Raw genomic sequence first — 18647 nt, 5'->3', positions numbered from 1 at the left:
TAAAATTTTGCCATTTGCACCAGTGTGGATGGAGCTAGAGTATTAAGCTAAGCAAAATAAGTCAGTCAGAGAAAGACTCTATGATTTCACTCACATGTAGAATTTAAAAAACAAATGAGCACGGGAAAGGAGGAGGGGAAGAGAAAGAGAGAGAGATAAAAGAAACAGACTGTTAACTATAAAGAACGAACTGATGGTTACCAGAAGGGAGCGAGGGTATGGGTTAAAAGGTATGGGGATTAAGGAGGGCACTTGTGATGAGCACCAAGTGTTGCAGGTATTGAATCACTACACTGTACACCTGAAACTGTTAACAGGAATTTAAGTAAAACTTAAAAAAAAAAAAAAAAGTTGGTCCTAAACTCATTTAGGAATTCAAGGACTGGAGCATGCAAAGCAACCTTGAAAAACAAAGTTGGAGGGCTCACATTTCTTAATATCAAAACTTACTAGAAAGTTACAATCATCAAAATAGTACCAGCAGAAGGACACTTATCAATGGAACAGAATTCAGAGTCCAGAAATAAATCTCCCCATTATAATTAGTTGATATTTGATCTTTGACAAGGGAGCCAAGATAATTCACTGGGGAAAAAAATACTCCATATATGGTGCTGGAACAACTGGTTATCCACTTGCAAAAAGATGAAGTTGGACTGCTACTTCACACCAGACAAAAGTAAGTTATAATCTATCCAAGGCATAAAGAGCTAACCTTACAAAATTTTTAAATAAATTCTAGAAGTCTCTTTTTTAATATTTATTTTTGAGAGAGAGAGAGAGAGTGCACGCATGCAAGCAGCAGAGGGGCAGAGAGAAAGAGAGGGAGACACAGAATCTGAGCTGTTCGAACTCAGCTGTCAGCACACAGCCCCATGCAGGGCTCGAACTCATGAACTGTGAGATCATGACCTGAGCCAAAGTCGGATGCTTAACCGACTGAGCCACACAGGCATCCCAATCCTAGAAGTTTTAATAGCCTCATATGAAGAATGGCTTCTCGGAACAAAAGCAACAGCAACAAAAACAACAACAAAAAAAAACAGATATACTGGACATCCAATTTAAAAACTTAAGGTTTCCAGGAAGTAAGACAATCCACAAAGTTGGAAAAATCTAAGGTTTCTGAGAAAGGGAACTTGGATCTCTGAGTATTACAAATGATAAGACAACCCAATTAAAACAGGCAAATGACCTTAATAGTTATTTCTCCAAAGAAGATATATAAGCAGCCAGTAAAACATAAAGACACTCAACATCATCTGCCATCAGGAAATAGAACTCAAAACCACAGTGAGGGGTCATATCACACCTATTAGGATGGCAACATCAAAGAGAAAGACAGTTAACTAGTAAGGATATAAAAAAAAAAAAAAAGAACTGGGACTCTCTTACATTGCTGGTGGGAATGTGAAATGGTACAGGTACTTTGGAAAACAGATTGGCAATTTAGCAGTTAAACACAGATACCACTTGATCCAGCGATTCTACCTCTAGTTATACACCCAAGAGAATACAAACATATGTCCACAAAAAAAAAACCTGTACAGAAAACTTCACAGAATTATTATAATCACCAAAAACTGGAAAAAAATTCAATGTCCAATTGATAAATAAAACATGGTATATCCAAACAATGCAATATTCTACAATTCAAAAAAAATTAATACTGACACACACTATCACCATTAAAGAACCCTGAAAACATCCTAAATGAAAGCCAGTCACAAACACCATATGTTGTAGGATTCCATTTATATGAAATGGCCAAAATAGGCAAATCCACAGAGCTAGCAAATAGAGGAGTGTTTGCCTAAGGCTGGGTTACTAATAGGGAGACTCGTGAGTGACAGCTTAAAGGGTGAGATTTCTCTTGGAGGTAATGGAAATTTGTAAAAGATTGCATTGAATGCGTAACTCTGAGTATACTAAAACAAACAAAAAACAAAAAAAACTGAGACATAAAATTTTTTTAATTTATCTAGAAATCTAAGTGCCCATATCCCAATTGTTGCAAATATTTATTTAATTCATCTGGATCATGAATGATTCAATGCGGATCACGTGATTAAGAACTATAAAAAGAACCCAGGGAGTCTCGCTTTCCAGTCTGTCAGATCCCTGACAGATTCCAATTTATTTTTCCAATCTGCCAGGTCCCTAAACCCCCTGCTATGAACCAAAAACCTCAAAATCTTGGTCATCATTTACACCTGGTCAGATATCCATGACAAATGTCTCCAAGACAATTTGCTCCTCTAGACACAGTTATCCTGGTAAACAATAAGAAACCTGAAAAATGATTGAAAATTCTCTATTACAGATGGGAACATTGCTGGCTTCAAATTGCCTAATTCCTAAATATATACTATCGTATGTTCCTCTTCCATACCACAGATCTCCTTAACTGGATGAATATCTCTTTAAGGGTGGAAACCAGGTCTTCTTTATTACCCATAACCAGTATATCACAGATTCAGTCAATTCTCTCTTTTTTATGTTTGTTTATTTATTTGGGGGTGTGGGGAGAATGCGAGCAGGGGAGAGAGGCAAAGAGAGAATCCCAAGATGGCTCCATGCTGTCAGCGCACAGCCCAATACAGGGGTCAATGACACAGGCCTCGATCTCACCTACTATTCGATCATGCCCTGAGCCAAAATCAAGAGCCAAATTCTTAACTGACTGAGACATCCAGGTGCCCCAATTCAGCCAATTGGTTTTTTTTTCTAATTATTATTTTTAATATTTATTTATTTTTGAGACACAGAAACAGAGTACAAGCAGGGGGCAGGTTGGGGAGTAGAGAGAGACAGAGAGTGAGACACAGAATCTGAGGCAGACTTCAGGCTCTGAGCTGTCAGAACAGAGCCCGATGCAGGGCTCGAACCCATGGACCATGAGATCATGATCTGAGCCAAAGTCGGATGCTTATCCAACTGAGCCACCCAGGCACCCCTCCAATTCTTTATACTTTGCCTTGATTAGACCAAACATGGAAGAAGGCACCACAGAACTCCAAAGGGGAGGGGAATGTTCTATATCTGCATGTTTATTGTTTTTCAGTCAAGACCTGAGGTTTTCCTAGTACAATGAAAAATGATCAGATGATTCTCTATTCAATGATCCTCAGGTTCTATTACAAACCTGCTAGGGAAGAGAAGGTGGCATCAGAGGACTCTGTGGCAACACAAGTTTTTGGATTTTGGGGTTTTTTTAAACCTTTACTAAAAGGAGTTCTGTTTTTTAAAAGATTTCAAAAGAGGGGAAACCTGGGTGGCTCAGTTGGTTGAGCGTCCAACTTTGGCTCAGGTCATGATCTCACAGCTTGTGAGTTCAAGCCCCACATCAGGCTCTGTGCTGACAGCTCAGAGCCTGGAGCCTGCTTCGGATTCTGTGTCTCCCTCTCTCTCTGCCCCTAACCCACTCGCATTCTGTCTCCATCTCTCTCAAAAATAAATAAACATTAAAAAAAATTTTTTTGAAGATTTCAAAAGAGAAAAACCCTGAAAGTAGCTTTAAATATTTTGCTTAGACAAGAAGAAATGTGTATTTATTAAGAGCAGGCCACTTCGCGTGCACAATCATCTTTCACCTTACAGCAACCTGCAAAGTAGATGACCACCTCCCTTTTTCTGACCAGGAAACTAAGCTGAGACACGAAACAGTGCCGAAGAGCCTGAACCTCCAGTCTCCATCACTCCAACTCTGAGGTCTGCTCTTTCTACAATGGTTGGCCATTCCACTTCCTTCTCGCCTGTCTTTGGGAAGTTCCCCCCTCTGCTTTAATTGAGAATAAAGACTCTACATTCCACTCTCAGACACTTAGATGGCCCTCATACTGAGGCAGCCCTCACCCCCAATTCCACTACATTGCCCCAATGGAACAAGCATGTCACCCTTTCATGTCTGTGAAGCCGACACTGGCTTGACACCTCCACCTTTGAGTGACAAGAACCTATACTTCCTCCTAATCTACACCACACTTGGCCTCGAAGCCATACCTCCTCTCCAACGCATGCTACCTCTCTTTCTCTGGGCTGACCCACAAACAGCCAATTTATTACGCTGACAACATCCCTTCAGAAGAAGGAGCAGGGTCCATCACATCCCTTTGAGGCTGAGATCGAACTCAACGATTGAAAAGAGAACTTTCGGTCCTCACCTCTGCTGAAGATGTACATGGAGACCCTCTGCTCCAGCAAAATTGGTCCATTCCCTGCACCTCTCCACCTTGCCCCCAGAAGTTCCATTTTCCTGCATTTCTCCTGTAGCTGCCCACACCGTTCTTCCTGTTTAATACATCCTTCTGTTTCCTTGACCTGCCAGAATTCTGGCCCTTCCCAGAGCCATCACTCTGTGTGATCTTCCCGAGCCACCGGCCTAATGTATTAAAAGCCTTTATGCAGTTTTTGGCTCAGTTTTACTGCTACTAGATAGGTCAACCTAAATAGGTAAAGGAAGGTTTATCGGAACTCAGGTTCCCCAGAAGCAGACTCTGACACATGAATTTGGGAGCAAGTGATTTCAGCACTTCAAGGAAATGCTCCCAGGAGAGGAGGGGAAGGACAGAAGGAGCAGACATGGAAGCCTCAACCTACCTCCATTCCAGGTAGCACTTGAGGATTCAAACGTCAGAACTGGTCTGGCCTTAAGGCCTCCAAAGCAAGGGAACAAGGCTTCCAACTCCTACACTCTGTCAGTCATAGACTACAGGCTGCCTGGGGGATAAATGAACTCCCAGACACTTCTGTTCTCTGTGTAGTGGCTACAGAGGCCAACAGGCAGTGCTCTGAGGAAAGTTAGGTGCCAGCCTTCAGAAGCAAAGCCCATAAAAACCAGGCAAAGGGCACAGAGAACCTACAAGAGATCTGAGGGGAGGGTACCTACCATGTCTGCTGCAAGGTAGGTAGGGCCAGCTTCACAGCATGTGACCAGTGGGTTGCACAAGGTCCTGCACTCTGAAGGGTTCCACTGTGCCATCACCATCTGGAAATTCTTGGTAACTTTGCCTTTGACTTTGTGTTTTGTAAATCAAGTCCCAAGAGAGGATGGAACACTCATTGGGCTGGGAGCTTCTGTTCCTGGGAAGCTCCACCTCCCACCTCCCTGGACAGGTTCTCAGTCACAGGCTTCACTGTTCCCTGGTATCCAAGCCCACGGGTACACGTAGGCTGTGGACTACTAAAGTTAGTATTAAAAACTAAAATTGGCCAGGAGGCTCAAATTCAAGATGGTGCCACAGGAAGATCCTGAATTCAATTCTTCCCACAGACATGCGGAGTCTACAGCTACTTATGCAACAATTTCTTCTGGAAAAAAACCGAAGTCCAGCCGAGCTCAGTGAGCAAATAAGGAAAAAAGCATCCACATGGAAGCAGGTAGGAGAGGCTGGGACACAACCCCACTATAAACCCCACCCTTGGCATGGAGACCCACAATCAGGAGGGAACTCAAAACCCAGAGCTTCTACCGTAGGGGCTAAGGGTTTGAACTCCACATTGGGAAGCCTGGCTTTTGAGACCTGTACTTCTGAGACAAGCCCCCACGTCCACAAGCCCCCAAAGCTGTTATGATCTGAGAAACTGCTCTTGAAGGGCTCCTGCACTCAGACTCATGAGGTCGGGGCCCAGCTCAGAGGCAGCTGATCTGCCCAGACTTTGAGGAAAAGCAGCTCATTCGCGTATATTGAAGCATTGCCCTGAGGGGCTGGCATCTAATTTAACACATCCAGGAGCCTGTGGGAATACTCTCCAGGACCACGACTAGGGGGTGCCATCTTCACGCTCCTCCTCTGCTGTGCTCCAGCCAATGAGTGCCGCTTCACACCTCCCTCTGCCACATTCCTGAGCACCACCCTCTCCCAGAAGGGAGCTTTTACACTCATCTGGTGCCGGAGTTTTTTTGTGGCCGCTGCTCAGGGGACACTACTTGATCACCTGGTTCTAAAACCCACAGGAAGTTTGCATTCCCAGGTCCCAGGGGACTTAAACAATGGGAGAGAGGTCTGGGCAGACGGAAATACGCTGCCAAGTCTCTCTGTAAAAGAGGCCCATTTGTTTGCCCAGATGCTTTGGCCTGGGGGCGGGCTTCTGGATTGGCACACTTTAGAGACCTATGGAGGAGGCCTTCAGAGAGTGGAGGCTGATGGACAGTCTTTGCCCTCTCCTTGGCTACAACTCACCTATCTCTCTCAGGAAGCATCTATACTTGTCTTAGATTATCATTACTTTAAACTCCTAAAACAGAATCCTCTTTCCTCAAACTTAAAACCCTTACGTGGTTCCCACTATCTCTAGAGACATTAGTCCAAATTTTCAACATGGCCTCAAAGCTTTGAGATGATCTAGCTTCTACCTACCTCTATAGTACCACCCCTCACTGCCCACCCCAAACTCCTCAGCTTCCCCAACACATACAATGTGCCAACCACTGACCCCACCCCCTTTTTCCTTCCCAAAATCATAGCAACCAATTTCTGGAATGTTGTCTGCCCATCTCTTACTCCTTCTCCTTCAGCCTGTCCAATAGTCACCTTTATTTATACAACCACAATCCTTTCTGAAGGCTTCCTTAGCTTACCATGACCCTTCAGAATTGACCATTAATACCTTTATTCCTTAAACACATATTGCTACAATACTTCATGACATCTGTCCATCTTCCCTACTAGCTTATGTGATCCTTAGAACAGAAATTCTGGATTATTTGCCTTAGTATTCTTGTGTCCAGCACAGTTCCTGTATAGAGTAAACACACAATAATGCTCATTGAAGGTTGTTAAATATGACTTTCTTAAAGACTTCAAGAGAACATAGAATGTGGTTTCATAGGAGCAAAGACTACCAGAAGACAGAAGATAGGCGAGAAAGACACTCATGGGTGGTCTTTGGAGAGTTAACAAGAAAACCTCTTTGCCAAAGGTAAGTTCTTAGTGCAAAGACAATCTACCAATGTGTTCAACAGCAACAAGGCCTCAGCTAGGGGCATGCTCTCAAGGATACAACGTCCAAATTCCAAGGCATGTTGTATACTCCATCAATTGTAAATACATTTGCAAAAGTACAGCTTACCTGTGTTCTAGCTCTCGAATGGAGAGGATCACTCCTGAAGTCGATGGCTTTTGCTGTACAGTGGCCAAAAAGGTGAATTCGCTCTTATTCCGGAACAGCTGGATTAACTTCTCACTCACATGAGGGGCTGCGTGGATCTCTCTTTCTGTTTCTAGGAGTCAGGAAGGAAAAACAGAAACAGACAGGGACCAAGAGAACAAGGAGGAGAATGAAGGAATAAAGAAGAAGAAGAGGGAAAAAGAGAAAAGATGCAGTTAAAAATGTCCACAGGATCCCTATCATATCTATCATCCTCCCCCGCCCCCACCGCAACCCCACCACTCACCAATACTTTGTTTTCATGTACCATCCACCATTTCATACAGCAGCATTCATTCAATGCAAAACCCAGAAATGCCACCTCTGTCACTGTACCCCTTGTCACTTGGACAAGTTCACAATTGGTCAGCCAGTGATTTTCTGACAAATTTTGACAGGACACTGGGCAATGTGGCCTGCTGCAAACAGATGAAGTTGCTGTTAAAAAAACAAAAAACAAAAAAAAACAAAAACAAAAACAAAGGTGAGAGATAGGGGCGCCTAGGCCGCTCAGTAGATAAAGCGTCTGACTTCGGCTCAGGTCATGATCTCACAGTTCATGGGTTCGAGCCCCACATCAGGCTTTGTGCTGACAGTTCAGAGCCTGGAGTCTGCTTCAGATTCTGTCTCTCTCTCTCTCTCTCTCTCTCTGCCCCTCCCCCGCTCATACGCACTCACTCTTCCTTGCTCGCTCTTTCTCTCCAAATAAATATTAAAAATTAAAAAAAAAAAAGCGAGAGACAAATAAGTGGATCCTAAATTCACAGAGTCCTGTGTTTAGGATCCAAATGCCACTCAGCAGCTTCCAATTTCACTTTTCCCAGGGGACTCCATTTCTTTTGCTCCACAATTTGTAGAGGGAAACCTGTCCTTGTTTTGTACCCAGCAGAGATTTACAAGTGTTAATAATGCCAGACATCTCCATTTTTGCTTGAAAAATCAAGGCATGTTCATGACCCATAAGCGTGCCTGGAATTTCTCTGTAAACGTGGAGTGGATGACCCTGCTCATGAAATATTGAAGTTGAGGTCAATTCAGCAGGCTTAGAGGTATGGGAATCCAGCTAATACTGCTCCTGGCCAGGAATTCTACAAATTCTGCATGATAAGACAATTCATCATTTCATACTCAGACTCTCCCTTATCACGATAAACTAGGCACTCTCATTATTTTACACTATACTTCCTCAAATCAGAAACTGGCCACCAACAGAACAGAATTAGAGCAAACTATTCAGAGACAACAAAGGGATACCAAAGGCATGTTTGGTGGCCTTTACTCATGCCCTGAACACATCCTCTTTGGGGGAACTCCTTGGTTACTTCTCCAAGAGTCTGAAAAAGAAAGATCTTCAAAAGCTGTGTTGCCCAAGCTACATCACAGACTATATGGACCTTGAAGACCCTCATCCTAAAAGCAGGGCTTCTGGGGTGCCTGGATGGCTCAGTCAGTTGGGCATCTGGCTCCTCATTTCAGCTCAGGTCACGATCCCAGAGTTGTGGGATCAAGCCCCACATTGGGGGAGCTTGCTCAGCATGGAGCCCTTTTAAGATTCTCTCTCTCTGCCTCTGCCCCCTCCTTCTTTATAGCACAAGCTTTACTATAAGGTTATAAAATAAAATAAAATAAAAAGAGTGGCTTCCAACAGAAAAAAAATCCTCAAGTACCTGACCTTGGGCCTCAGTCTCCTCATCTACAAAATGGGGGAGATGGTGAACTAGGTCATTTCTCAGGGTCTCTCCATCCCGGTGTAATTCTACAAGTTGCTGTTTGAAGTTTGCAGCAAAGAACAGCACCATCTTCAAGCTGTAGAAGTCAGCTTTGCAAGTTGAGAAGCATGGTTGGTCCTCCAGAGTGGGGGCACCTAACCCAGGCACAGCACCCTACCAAGATAAAACCCACCTGGACATTTGCTTTCCTACCCAAAGAAAGTCCTTCACTACTGTGCTGTCAAGTGGCAAGCTTTCAACTTTTGTCAAGGGTAGAGATAAGAGCCACTTAGGCAATGTTTCTATACCTTCTCCAAAATCCCAGCCCAAGACTTGGCAAGATAATATTCGCGATCTATTAAAACATATGAACTCATCACTTTGTAAATTAGAGATCGTTAGCAAATGTTTGTTAACATTTTTATTACTGCTGGGTAAAAATCCTAATAAATTCCACCTAGAATTTAGTGCAGGAAGAAAAAAAAAAAAACACATCTGAGATTAACTTACATCTTCCTTTTTCCCTTTTTGCTATTTCCTTCTGTATTCATCTATAAGGAATTAGCTGGTTGGCAGTGTTGGCCCAGAGAGCTCATTAGAGGATTCTAAAGCTTGAGTCCAGTGCAAAGTGAGCAACGTTCAAGCAGCATGATAGTCATAACACTTTCCCCCAGCAGGCCTATCAGTGGCGAGTGTCCTCACCCGTCACTCCATTCTCTCAGACATCATCCCAGCACCACTGGCCAATGACACTGCAGTGTGTCTATGTGCCATCCCAACCTCTCCCTTAAGCTACAGATACATCTTCAATATCCTTAATATCTCCACATGAAGGTCTAATAAGCATTTCAGAATTTATATACCTATGACGGAGCTCTTGTTATTCGCCCCCGCCACCAACCCTCTATTTTCTCTTGGACTTCCCACTCTTAGCAAATGGGACCTCTCAGTTCAAGCCACAAAAACCAGAACTTGTCCCAGAGTCTTCCCTTTCTTCCACCCTCCAGATCCTACTCAAGAGCAAATCGTGAGGGCTCCCATGTCTGGAATCCGTCCACCTTCACCCGATTCCGCTCTGAAACTCTTACCTAAGCTGCCACCCTCTCTTAGTGGGGCACCTCCAACAGCTTCCTAACTGGTCTCCCTGCTTCTATTGCCTTCTCTTCTCCATTCTACACAGCAGCCCAAAGACTCATCTTAAAGCTTAGATCAGCATCCTTTCAGGCTCTTTCTAAAAACCCTTCCATGGCTTCCCAGTCCTCCCAGGATAAAAATCCAGGCTTTTTAGCATGGCCTGCAAGGTCGCACACCAATTGACTCTTGCCAAACTCCCCCACCCAATTCCATACTCTTCTTTCATACCCAAGCCCACTCCTGCCTCAGGGTCTTTGTGCTACTCTTCCCTTTTCCCCACAGAGCTCTTCCCCTCACCCTTCCCATGCCTGGCTCCTTTAGCTCGTACTGCAATTTCAACCTGCTGGTCACTCCCTCCAAAGCAGGTTCTCCTTTGATATCGAACACACCTCTCTGGTTATTTTCTCCATACCACTTAATTATTATGATCCATTTTTCCCTTCTATTACTCATGATCTTTTTTACCATATTTTCTTTCCCCTCTAGACTAGAGGCTCCACAAGGACAGGCACAGTCATTCATTCATTGTTGTATCCACAGTTCTCCGTGCCTGGCATGAAACAGGCATCCAATACAGACTTACTGGATTTATTTTCTATTTTATCTTTATCATTTCTATTATTATGTCAAGTAACCGCAAATATTACAGTCAGAAACCAGTAAGATACCCTTTGGAAAAGGAGAAGATAAATGGACACTTATCAAGTGTCAGTGGCTATCAAATTAAAGAAAATCACTTTCGGTGCCAATTCGACCCCTCCCATTTATAGGACACCCCATCTAACAGTCTAATCCAACTCAACCACACTGCTGCTCACCCAACCCCCCTACAGAACTGAGCATTTCCTCTGCCAGCTTCTCACTTCTTTTTGTAAATGAATGGCACACTGAAACAGAGATACCCCGTTAGCACTCATCAGAGTGAAATGTAAAGAAAATCATCTATTTTCAAACATTGAGACTTTATGTGCATTCTCATTTTCAGAAAAGCTCTCTCAAGTAAATGCTTACCATAATTCAGCTGCTAAAAGAACACCAGGACGTAATCTCACTTATTACAACATATAAGAACACTAAACCAGTTTTCAAGAGACTAAAGACTATGAAGTTTTATGGATAACTAGCTATGTGACCTTGGATAAGGCACTTTACCCCTCTGAGTCTCACATTCCCTATCTGAAAACTGAGATGACTAGAGATCAGGGAGTTCAAGTTCTTCCCAGGCCTCAACATTCCATTTCTATTCATGGAAATGAATAGTCACCTGGCAAAAGAGGGTACTGAAGGTGTTTCTACACATGAAACAACTAGATTCTACAATTTCTCTCCTCTGCTGATTTTCCAAATCAACATAAATGTAAAGTTGTCAATTACTGGAACCAGTGATAGGTCACCTACTTCGCAGTAAATGGGTCTTTCCCCCCTAGGTTTAAAAAAGCAACCAATGAAAGCCAATTAAGGAGAATCTATACTGAATATTGTACTGGCATATGCAACCACTATAATGTGCTTGCTATATTATTTAGGAATATTCAATTCTTCTAGAGAAAACAAGAAAAACAAGTGGGATGAATAAAGCTCGTAGGGAGTGTTAAATATAGACAGCAAGTTAGATACCTGTGAAACGTGTTAATCGTCGATCAAATAAATGAAACATAGGTGTGTTGAACATAGATAAAAAGGATTGACTAAGCATGTTACCTATAAATAGAATGAGCTGGGAGAACCAAGTCACAACGTACATATCACACCACCTTCAGGATGACAGCTATGTCAACCTTAAATCGGATAGCCATCTGTGACACTCATCCCATTCCCATTCTGGCCCCATTTGTACTCTGCCTGAAAAAATGCTAATCAAACCCATCACTCTCACCAGATTAACTGGTAACTAAAGCTGGGACCAGAAGTACTTGCCCTCTCCAAGACAGGATACACGTTAGCATCTGGCACCTCCCACTTACTGAAATTCACCTCCCACCACCACCACCACCCTTTATATAACCTCTATTCCTGTCCATGTAACCGCTGAATCAGCAAAGAAGCTGATGGGCCAAAGACTGAATACATGAACAATGCTAGACCCAGGAATCTGGTGGGGTGGCCCATCTTTCACCCAGCCTGTACCCTATACTCCTACTCCATTTCTTTCCCCTGCTTCCTCCTGGACATTTTGACTTTACTTAATAAGCTGCATGATTCAAGCATCTGAATTTGGTTGGTGAGGCGCTTTTGTGACCTCCGGGAGCATACTTGGACTCTACCATTGCATCAGGGTAATCTCCCATACAAACCACCACTTACAGTGAACATTTTACACTTAAAAAAAAAAAAAAAAAAAACGTCATTCCGAACATCCAGAAATTTTACACGATCTAGTTAAGAAGTGCTACATCAGCAGCAAGGGTTAAGTGCTTTTCCTTTCCTAGGATGAAATGGCTCTACCTAGTCATTTTTACAGGCTAAAAATGCTAATGTGATGATTAAGCATCAGTTAAAAAAAGAAGTACTGGGTGAAGGGAGGAGGTCAAAGAAATTATGGTATTCACACACTCTTGTCTGCCTGATACAGAAGCAACTTCATTTCCCTTTTGCTTGATGACAGGGTGAGGATTGTGAGCCAGTATAAATACGGCTCCTGCCTTTGAGGATAGCCGCAGAAGCAAGGTTGTCACCTGCGAAAAACAGGTAGAGCAGGGCAATGCACAACGGAAGGAGGGGACCAGCAGAGGCTGGGAAGGGCATGGTGGAAGATAGATCTTTGAGCCAGAGTTCAAAAAGATGACTAAGCATTTACAAGGCAGGAGAAAGAGGGTACTCATTGCAGGATTGCTGTGCAGAAGTGAACACCCATGTGTTTTCCATTATCCTGGCATTTTTCTTTCTCTGCAAGTATCTCTCTCACTGAAAGTCCAGTAGCACAGCAGCTACTCAGCCTAATATCGGAGGAAACTCTCCATTGGTCAGCTAGTGGGGGGGGGGGGGGAGGAGCAAGAACAGCAGCAGCCACAAACATGACAGAACAAACACCCAGGCAGCCCACCTCAGCCTTGATGGATGGAAGATGTAGGTGACATCTTAGTAATGACAACATGTTTACACAGAGAACCTCACAATTTGGCAGAATCCAGACAGAGATGCAGCACATCCTTCTAGCCTGTGTCCCAGGTAAGCTCACGGTAAGATTGGCCCCAAAAAGGTAAAGCAACACTTACCAACTCGAAATGGCAGATGGCTTTTCATTTCGGAGCACAGAGAAAGTTGGCCAATTCATAACTACCAACTGTCCATGGGGCAATTTGTGTGATTGGGGGCGGGGGACAGATGTTCCACAGTTAGGTTCTGCAGCCCTTCTTTAACAAAGTCTGAGGTGACTCACCCAAGCAGCTTTAAAGAAACTGAAATCACCAGCAGAAAGTAGTGGGGACGCTAGGAGACTCCCGGTTAATGTGTAAGGGATTTCTACCACCACTGGCAAATTCACAATGACATCCCATTAAACCTCCATTAGCTCCAGAAGCCAGAATGATAAGTAAACATGTGTACAGCTCATTGTGGTACCAAGTGCTGGGCTGACTGCTTTGCACATATCACTTACACTAGCCTTAGGAGTAGCCATTGTTATGTTTCCTCCTTTATACACGAGGAAACTAAAGCTTACAGAATTTAATTTTCTAAAAGACACTGGGCTAGGAAGCCATGGGGAGATTCCAACCCGGCAGTCTCGTTTCTCAAGCTACACTTATCACTCTGCTACATCTACTATTCACCAAGGTGCATGATCTCTATGCTTGATTTTCGCAGAAAAGGGACAAAGCATCATCATATACCCGATGGCTGACACTTTGTAGTCACTTGGGAAATATTTATGAGCAATCTATTTGCACAATCCCCGAACTAAGTATCAATATCCCCCCACCCATTTTTATAGGTGAAGAAATTGAGGCAAACAAGTTTGAAAGCTTTACAAAGCAAGTCAATGGGGAGAAAAATGGAGTCTTGCCCCAGCAGAGTCCTCCAAGAAACACCATGGCATTCGCCTGACACCCTTACCCACTTTTTCTTCCTCCTCTTTCCCTGCCCCCACCCCTCCTCACTCTTCCACTCCAGCCACACAAGCTTACTTTCTCTTCTTCCCAGGGCCGTGCTCCTCCACACTTAGCGCATTCTCATTCTCCTTCTCCATTCTCTCTTCTTTTGTTTACCAGCTTAATTGCTACTCCTTCAGGCCAGCTTTCTCTGACCACCTCAAGCCAGCTCAGGTTCCTGTATTAGGTGTTCCTCATATTTATCAGAGCCATCAAGGTTTTGTGTGTGTAATCATTTATGGTGTATCATCATTTCATTAACAGCCGTCATGCCTACCAGACTATAAATCCCACGAGGAATGGTTTATCAATAAATACCCCACACTCTGTACAGTGCCCAGCACATGGTAGAGCTTCAAATGTTTGTTGCCTTAATAATCTATCTTGAATCTCAAGTCTGGAACACAGTGTAACAAAGGAGGCTCACCAAAGACACTCAACTGTAACCCCAACCTGTTGAGAAAGAGCACATGAAAAAACGAGCTGCCTAAAGAATAATAAAGCTAGCTGAGCATCCCCAACTCTATTGGGGGACTCACCCTAAGAAATCCTGTGACATGTTTTTCATAATTACTGTGTGGCTCCATTGAAAGAGATTCTGGTGCCTCCATAATTTTACTTATTTGATAGGCATGGTAAGGCAGCTAAAGCTCTTCTTATAAACATTTAAAAATACCAGTAAGAACAATCAAGGAATCCACTTGTCACAAGAAATTAGCATACCAAGATCACTCCTTCTCTTTAGGCTTCCTCCCCACATGGGCACTGCAACCTTCCAGTGATCAAGCCTCCTCCCTGGTCTACCTCCCTCCACCCTCCGTCTCAGTGGGACACCTCAGAATATATAGAGAGAAAGCATGAATGCCAGATTTATCTGAATCCCAGGTCAGGAAAACAAAAGACTGATGAAAAGATGTCAATATGATTGAGGCTATATTATAAAAGGTTTGGACTTCATTTATTGGACATATAAGTCATGGGGATGAAACATACAGCATCGTGACTACAACACTGTAGTGTATATTCCAAAGTAGCTAAGGATAGATTTTAAAAGTTCTCATCAAAAGAAAAAAATTGTAGGGGCATTTGGGTGGCTCAGTAAGTTCAGCGTCCAACTCTTGGTTTGGGCTCAGGTCATGATCCCACAGTTCATGAGTTCAAGCCCTGCATCAGGCTCTGCACTGACAGTGCGGAGGGATTCTCGCTCTCTCCCTCTCTCTGTCACTCCCTTACTTGCACTTTCTCCAAAAAATAAATTGAAAAAGAAAAAGAAAAAAATTTTCACTGTGGTGATGGTTAACTTATTATCTAATTATTTTGCAATATATACAGATATTAAATCATTATGTGGTACACCTGAAACTGGTAGGTTATCAATTACATCTCAATTTCCCTGGAAGGGAAATAAGACTGCATTGTATGCCAAAGCTATCTAGCAGTAAGGAGTTTAGACTACATTCATCCGATGGAAAATTATGTAGAGAACAAGGGTATCAAAAGTATTAGAACATAGGAAATACCTAAGTGATAATGTCAAACGTGTACAAACATATAGCATATCAAGTACACATTAAGGTCGGAGTAACACATGGCAGAAAGACAGGAATGGCCATCCATCAGGAGGTCAACAATCAGGAGCTAACATGAAATTTCTCCTTTCCACATATCTCAATTTTTCAAATCAGAAAATTATCATTAAAAAGGTATGCTAAAATGGTCCAGCACATCATGGAAACAGAGGAGAAATAAGAGCATCCTACAAAAGAAAATAAGCACCAATCACCTTGCTTTTAATCACATAATTGTGTCCTTTAAGTCAGTGAGCACATCAGACTCTCTCCAGTCAATCTTAACCGGGTCTGGCTTCCTATGGAATACCGCATCCCTCCTTAATAGAGACCTGTCAGCTCCCAGTATATCCAGCTGGGGCACTTCAGCAGGGAGATGCTGCCCATGACAGCTCAAGATGAGGTAGATTTTGGCAGTAATTGAGAGCACAACCTCTTCAGGTATCATTTTAAGCCACAGTATCAAGAGTCTGATAAACCCAAGGGCATGCCCACCATAGTGCCTGAAGTCACATGCACAAAAGGTCATCAGGTGCAAGCAAAAACATTGTTCCCAGAGCATCCCAGGATGCTCTCCCGGTTCTTATAAAAGCCATGAGGGTAGTCTTTGTCCCTGCCCCCTATGATCTATCCATTCATTCACTTTTTCATTAGCTCATCTACTACCTTTAAAACTTTGAGCACTCCTCTAAACCAAGTACTATGAACAGATAACTAAGACCTCTTCCAGTCACAAGGGGTGAAGAGTCCAGGATTAAAGACACAAACGTACATGAAGGGGAACAGTTTAGTTCAGAGCCATAAGTGGGCATGCTCAAGAAGCATCGCAAGGCTGATGCTCCTCCTCAAAGACTTGACCTTCCCATTAAGGGGCAGTACAGGATAGTCGTTAAGGATTTGGCCTCTGGAGCCCGACTATTTGGTTCAGATGCCAGCTTTGCCACTTAGCAGAGAGGACCTTGGCCAAATTAACCTGTGCCTCAAGATTCTTCATCTGTAAAATGGGAATAAAATTGCATCTACCCCATGGGGAAAGTGTGAAGATTCAATCAGTACACATTAAGTTCTTGAAATAGTACATGTCACATAGGACACACATGACAATTTTTAGTTTATGTGGAACACAGCTGAGGCAGGCCTTGGGTCCTGGAGGGTTGGAGTAGAAGCTGTACCAGCAACTGCCACACCATGAGACACTTCTTGCTGCAGCTGTCATGGCTGTGGCCCGTTCAGAGGGCAACAGGCAGGTGAGCAAGGGTTGCCAGCCACAGTTGGAGGCAGTTAATAGCCATTCTCTCTTTTCTTAGATTAAAAACTGGTCATAGTCTATGGGGCTCCCAGCTCCTTCAATCTAGGTCTAGCCAGCCAACATCCAGAACATTTTTGAGTTTTTATGGTGTGCTAGATGTCAACCTGAATACTTGAAACTACCTGATTTAGTCCTCACAGCAGCCTAGTGATGTCAATACTACTACTTCCATTTTAAGAGGCACAAAGAGTTAAGAAGCTTCCTGCTAAATAGAATGGCTGGAATTCAAACTCCAGTCGAGGGCCAACTGCAATGCATCCCTGAATCTCTGTGCCATCTACGGGTCTCCGCCCTGCTGATGTTTGAATGCCAGCTCCACAGCGTAGCCTCTGCCAGAGCTGGATTAACCCCACTTCCTTCCTTCTTTCATCCTGGAGTTGCCTCATCTAAGACCCAGTGGTAATACCACCCACCTTGCACAGTTCAGGAAAAACACACAGACATGCCCAGTACCTCGCATGTGCTTTGTAAGTACTTCCCTCTCCATGCCTCTCTTTAGGACATATCTGAGATTTACAAAGGCGGCCCAGAAAGCTACACACTGTAGTCTGAGCTTTAACATTGGCCAGTGTGTTCACACACATGATCACATCCCAGAGTCCTAATAACCCACCAAGTGGACATTAACAGCCTCACTTCAAAGATGAGTCAACAGACTCCCAGAAAAGGGACTTGTCCAAGAGACCCCACCTTTATCAACAGCCAAAGATGTGCCCTGAGTCCATTTTTGCAGCTATTTTTTGCATGGCTTCCCTAATCACAAAAGAGAATAAAGACAAGAGAATTCTTCCTCCAAGACCCTAAGCTCCTCCGTATATTGAGTGCCATCTCTAGCCAGCTTAAGAAGTTTGGAGAGGGGAAAATGGGTGATGGGCATTGAGGAGGGCACTTGTTGGGATGAGCACTGGGTGTTGTGTGTAAGCCAATTTGACAATAAATTATGCTTAAAAAAAAAAAGTTTAGAGCAGTTAGCTGACCCAATTATAATTAGTTCCCTTTTGTGCATGGTCCTAATTCTCAGGCATAAAAGACTTTTTTAATGCTATACTTGCCTTGACCTTGCCAAATCTACTCCAATTCACTAGTAAACAGTAGGGCATCATGTTTAACTGCCAAGCTCTCTAATCTATGATTATTCATTATAAATCATTTTTATATGTTGCTTCAAATGCTGTTTTTCAAGAATAAAATCTGCCTGCATTGAAATGCACAGTGATTTTAATATGCAAACCTCCTACAGAGATGATGTCTCATTTTAATTATTGTTTCGGTTTAATGGGTTTTCATTAAATTAGAGGATAGAGCAATTACTAGGGTGAACAGCTAATGTTTTAAAGGTAAGCTCCCGTGGCTCTGTGGGCAAAAAGACAGTTGTGGCAACAAGAGGCAAAAAGCAACACTCCTCTGGATGAGCTTGTGTTCAGCCTGATACGAAACAGCACTGGCTACTTCTTTTCCCAGCTTCAAACTAGAGCTGGCTCCCCTCGTGGTGATACGCAAACAATATAAGCTTCTGTTCACCTTGGGGTATCTTCACAGAACTTTTCAATCAGGAATCTGGGCTCCCCGTCATCAGACTAGAAAGAGCTCTAGAAGTATACAGCCTGCAAAGCGAGATGTCAAACCACAGGAAAATACTTCTGATGAAACGGTCTCCTCTCACACACGAGTAATTTAGTTGCTTTAGTGG

General features: G+C 43.3%; 1 protein-coding gene across 3 annotated transcripts in view; it reads right to left on the bottom strand.

Annotated features, from left to right (window-relative positions):
• The window catches only part of NELL1 (neural EGFL like 1), an 896605-nt gene that overhangs the window by 805932 nt on the left and 72026 nt on the right, over positions 1 to 18647 (bottom strand). For all 3 annotated transcript variants that reach the window (XM_047071414.1, XM_047071415.1, XM_047071416.1), the window contains exon 3: positions 7072 to 7222. In XM_047071414.1, the coding sequence (XP_046927370.1) occupies positions 7072 to 7222 (151 nt within the window). The remainder of the gene's footprint in view (positions 1 to 7071; positions 7223 to 18647) is intronic.

The sequence above is a fragment of the Lynx rufus genome, unplaced genomic scaffold (genome assembly GCF_022079265.1).
Source record: "Lynx rufus isolate CCGP_SWC_20201006 ecotype Redwood Valley unplaced genomic scaffold, mLynRuf1.p SCAF_9, whole genome shotgun sequence".
Lineage (NCBI taxonomy): Eukaryota > Metazoa > Chordata > Mammalia > Carnivora > Felidae > Lynx > Lynx rufus.
Note: the sequence above shows the minus strand (reverse complement) of the source record. Positions and strands in the feature narration are given on the sequence as shown.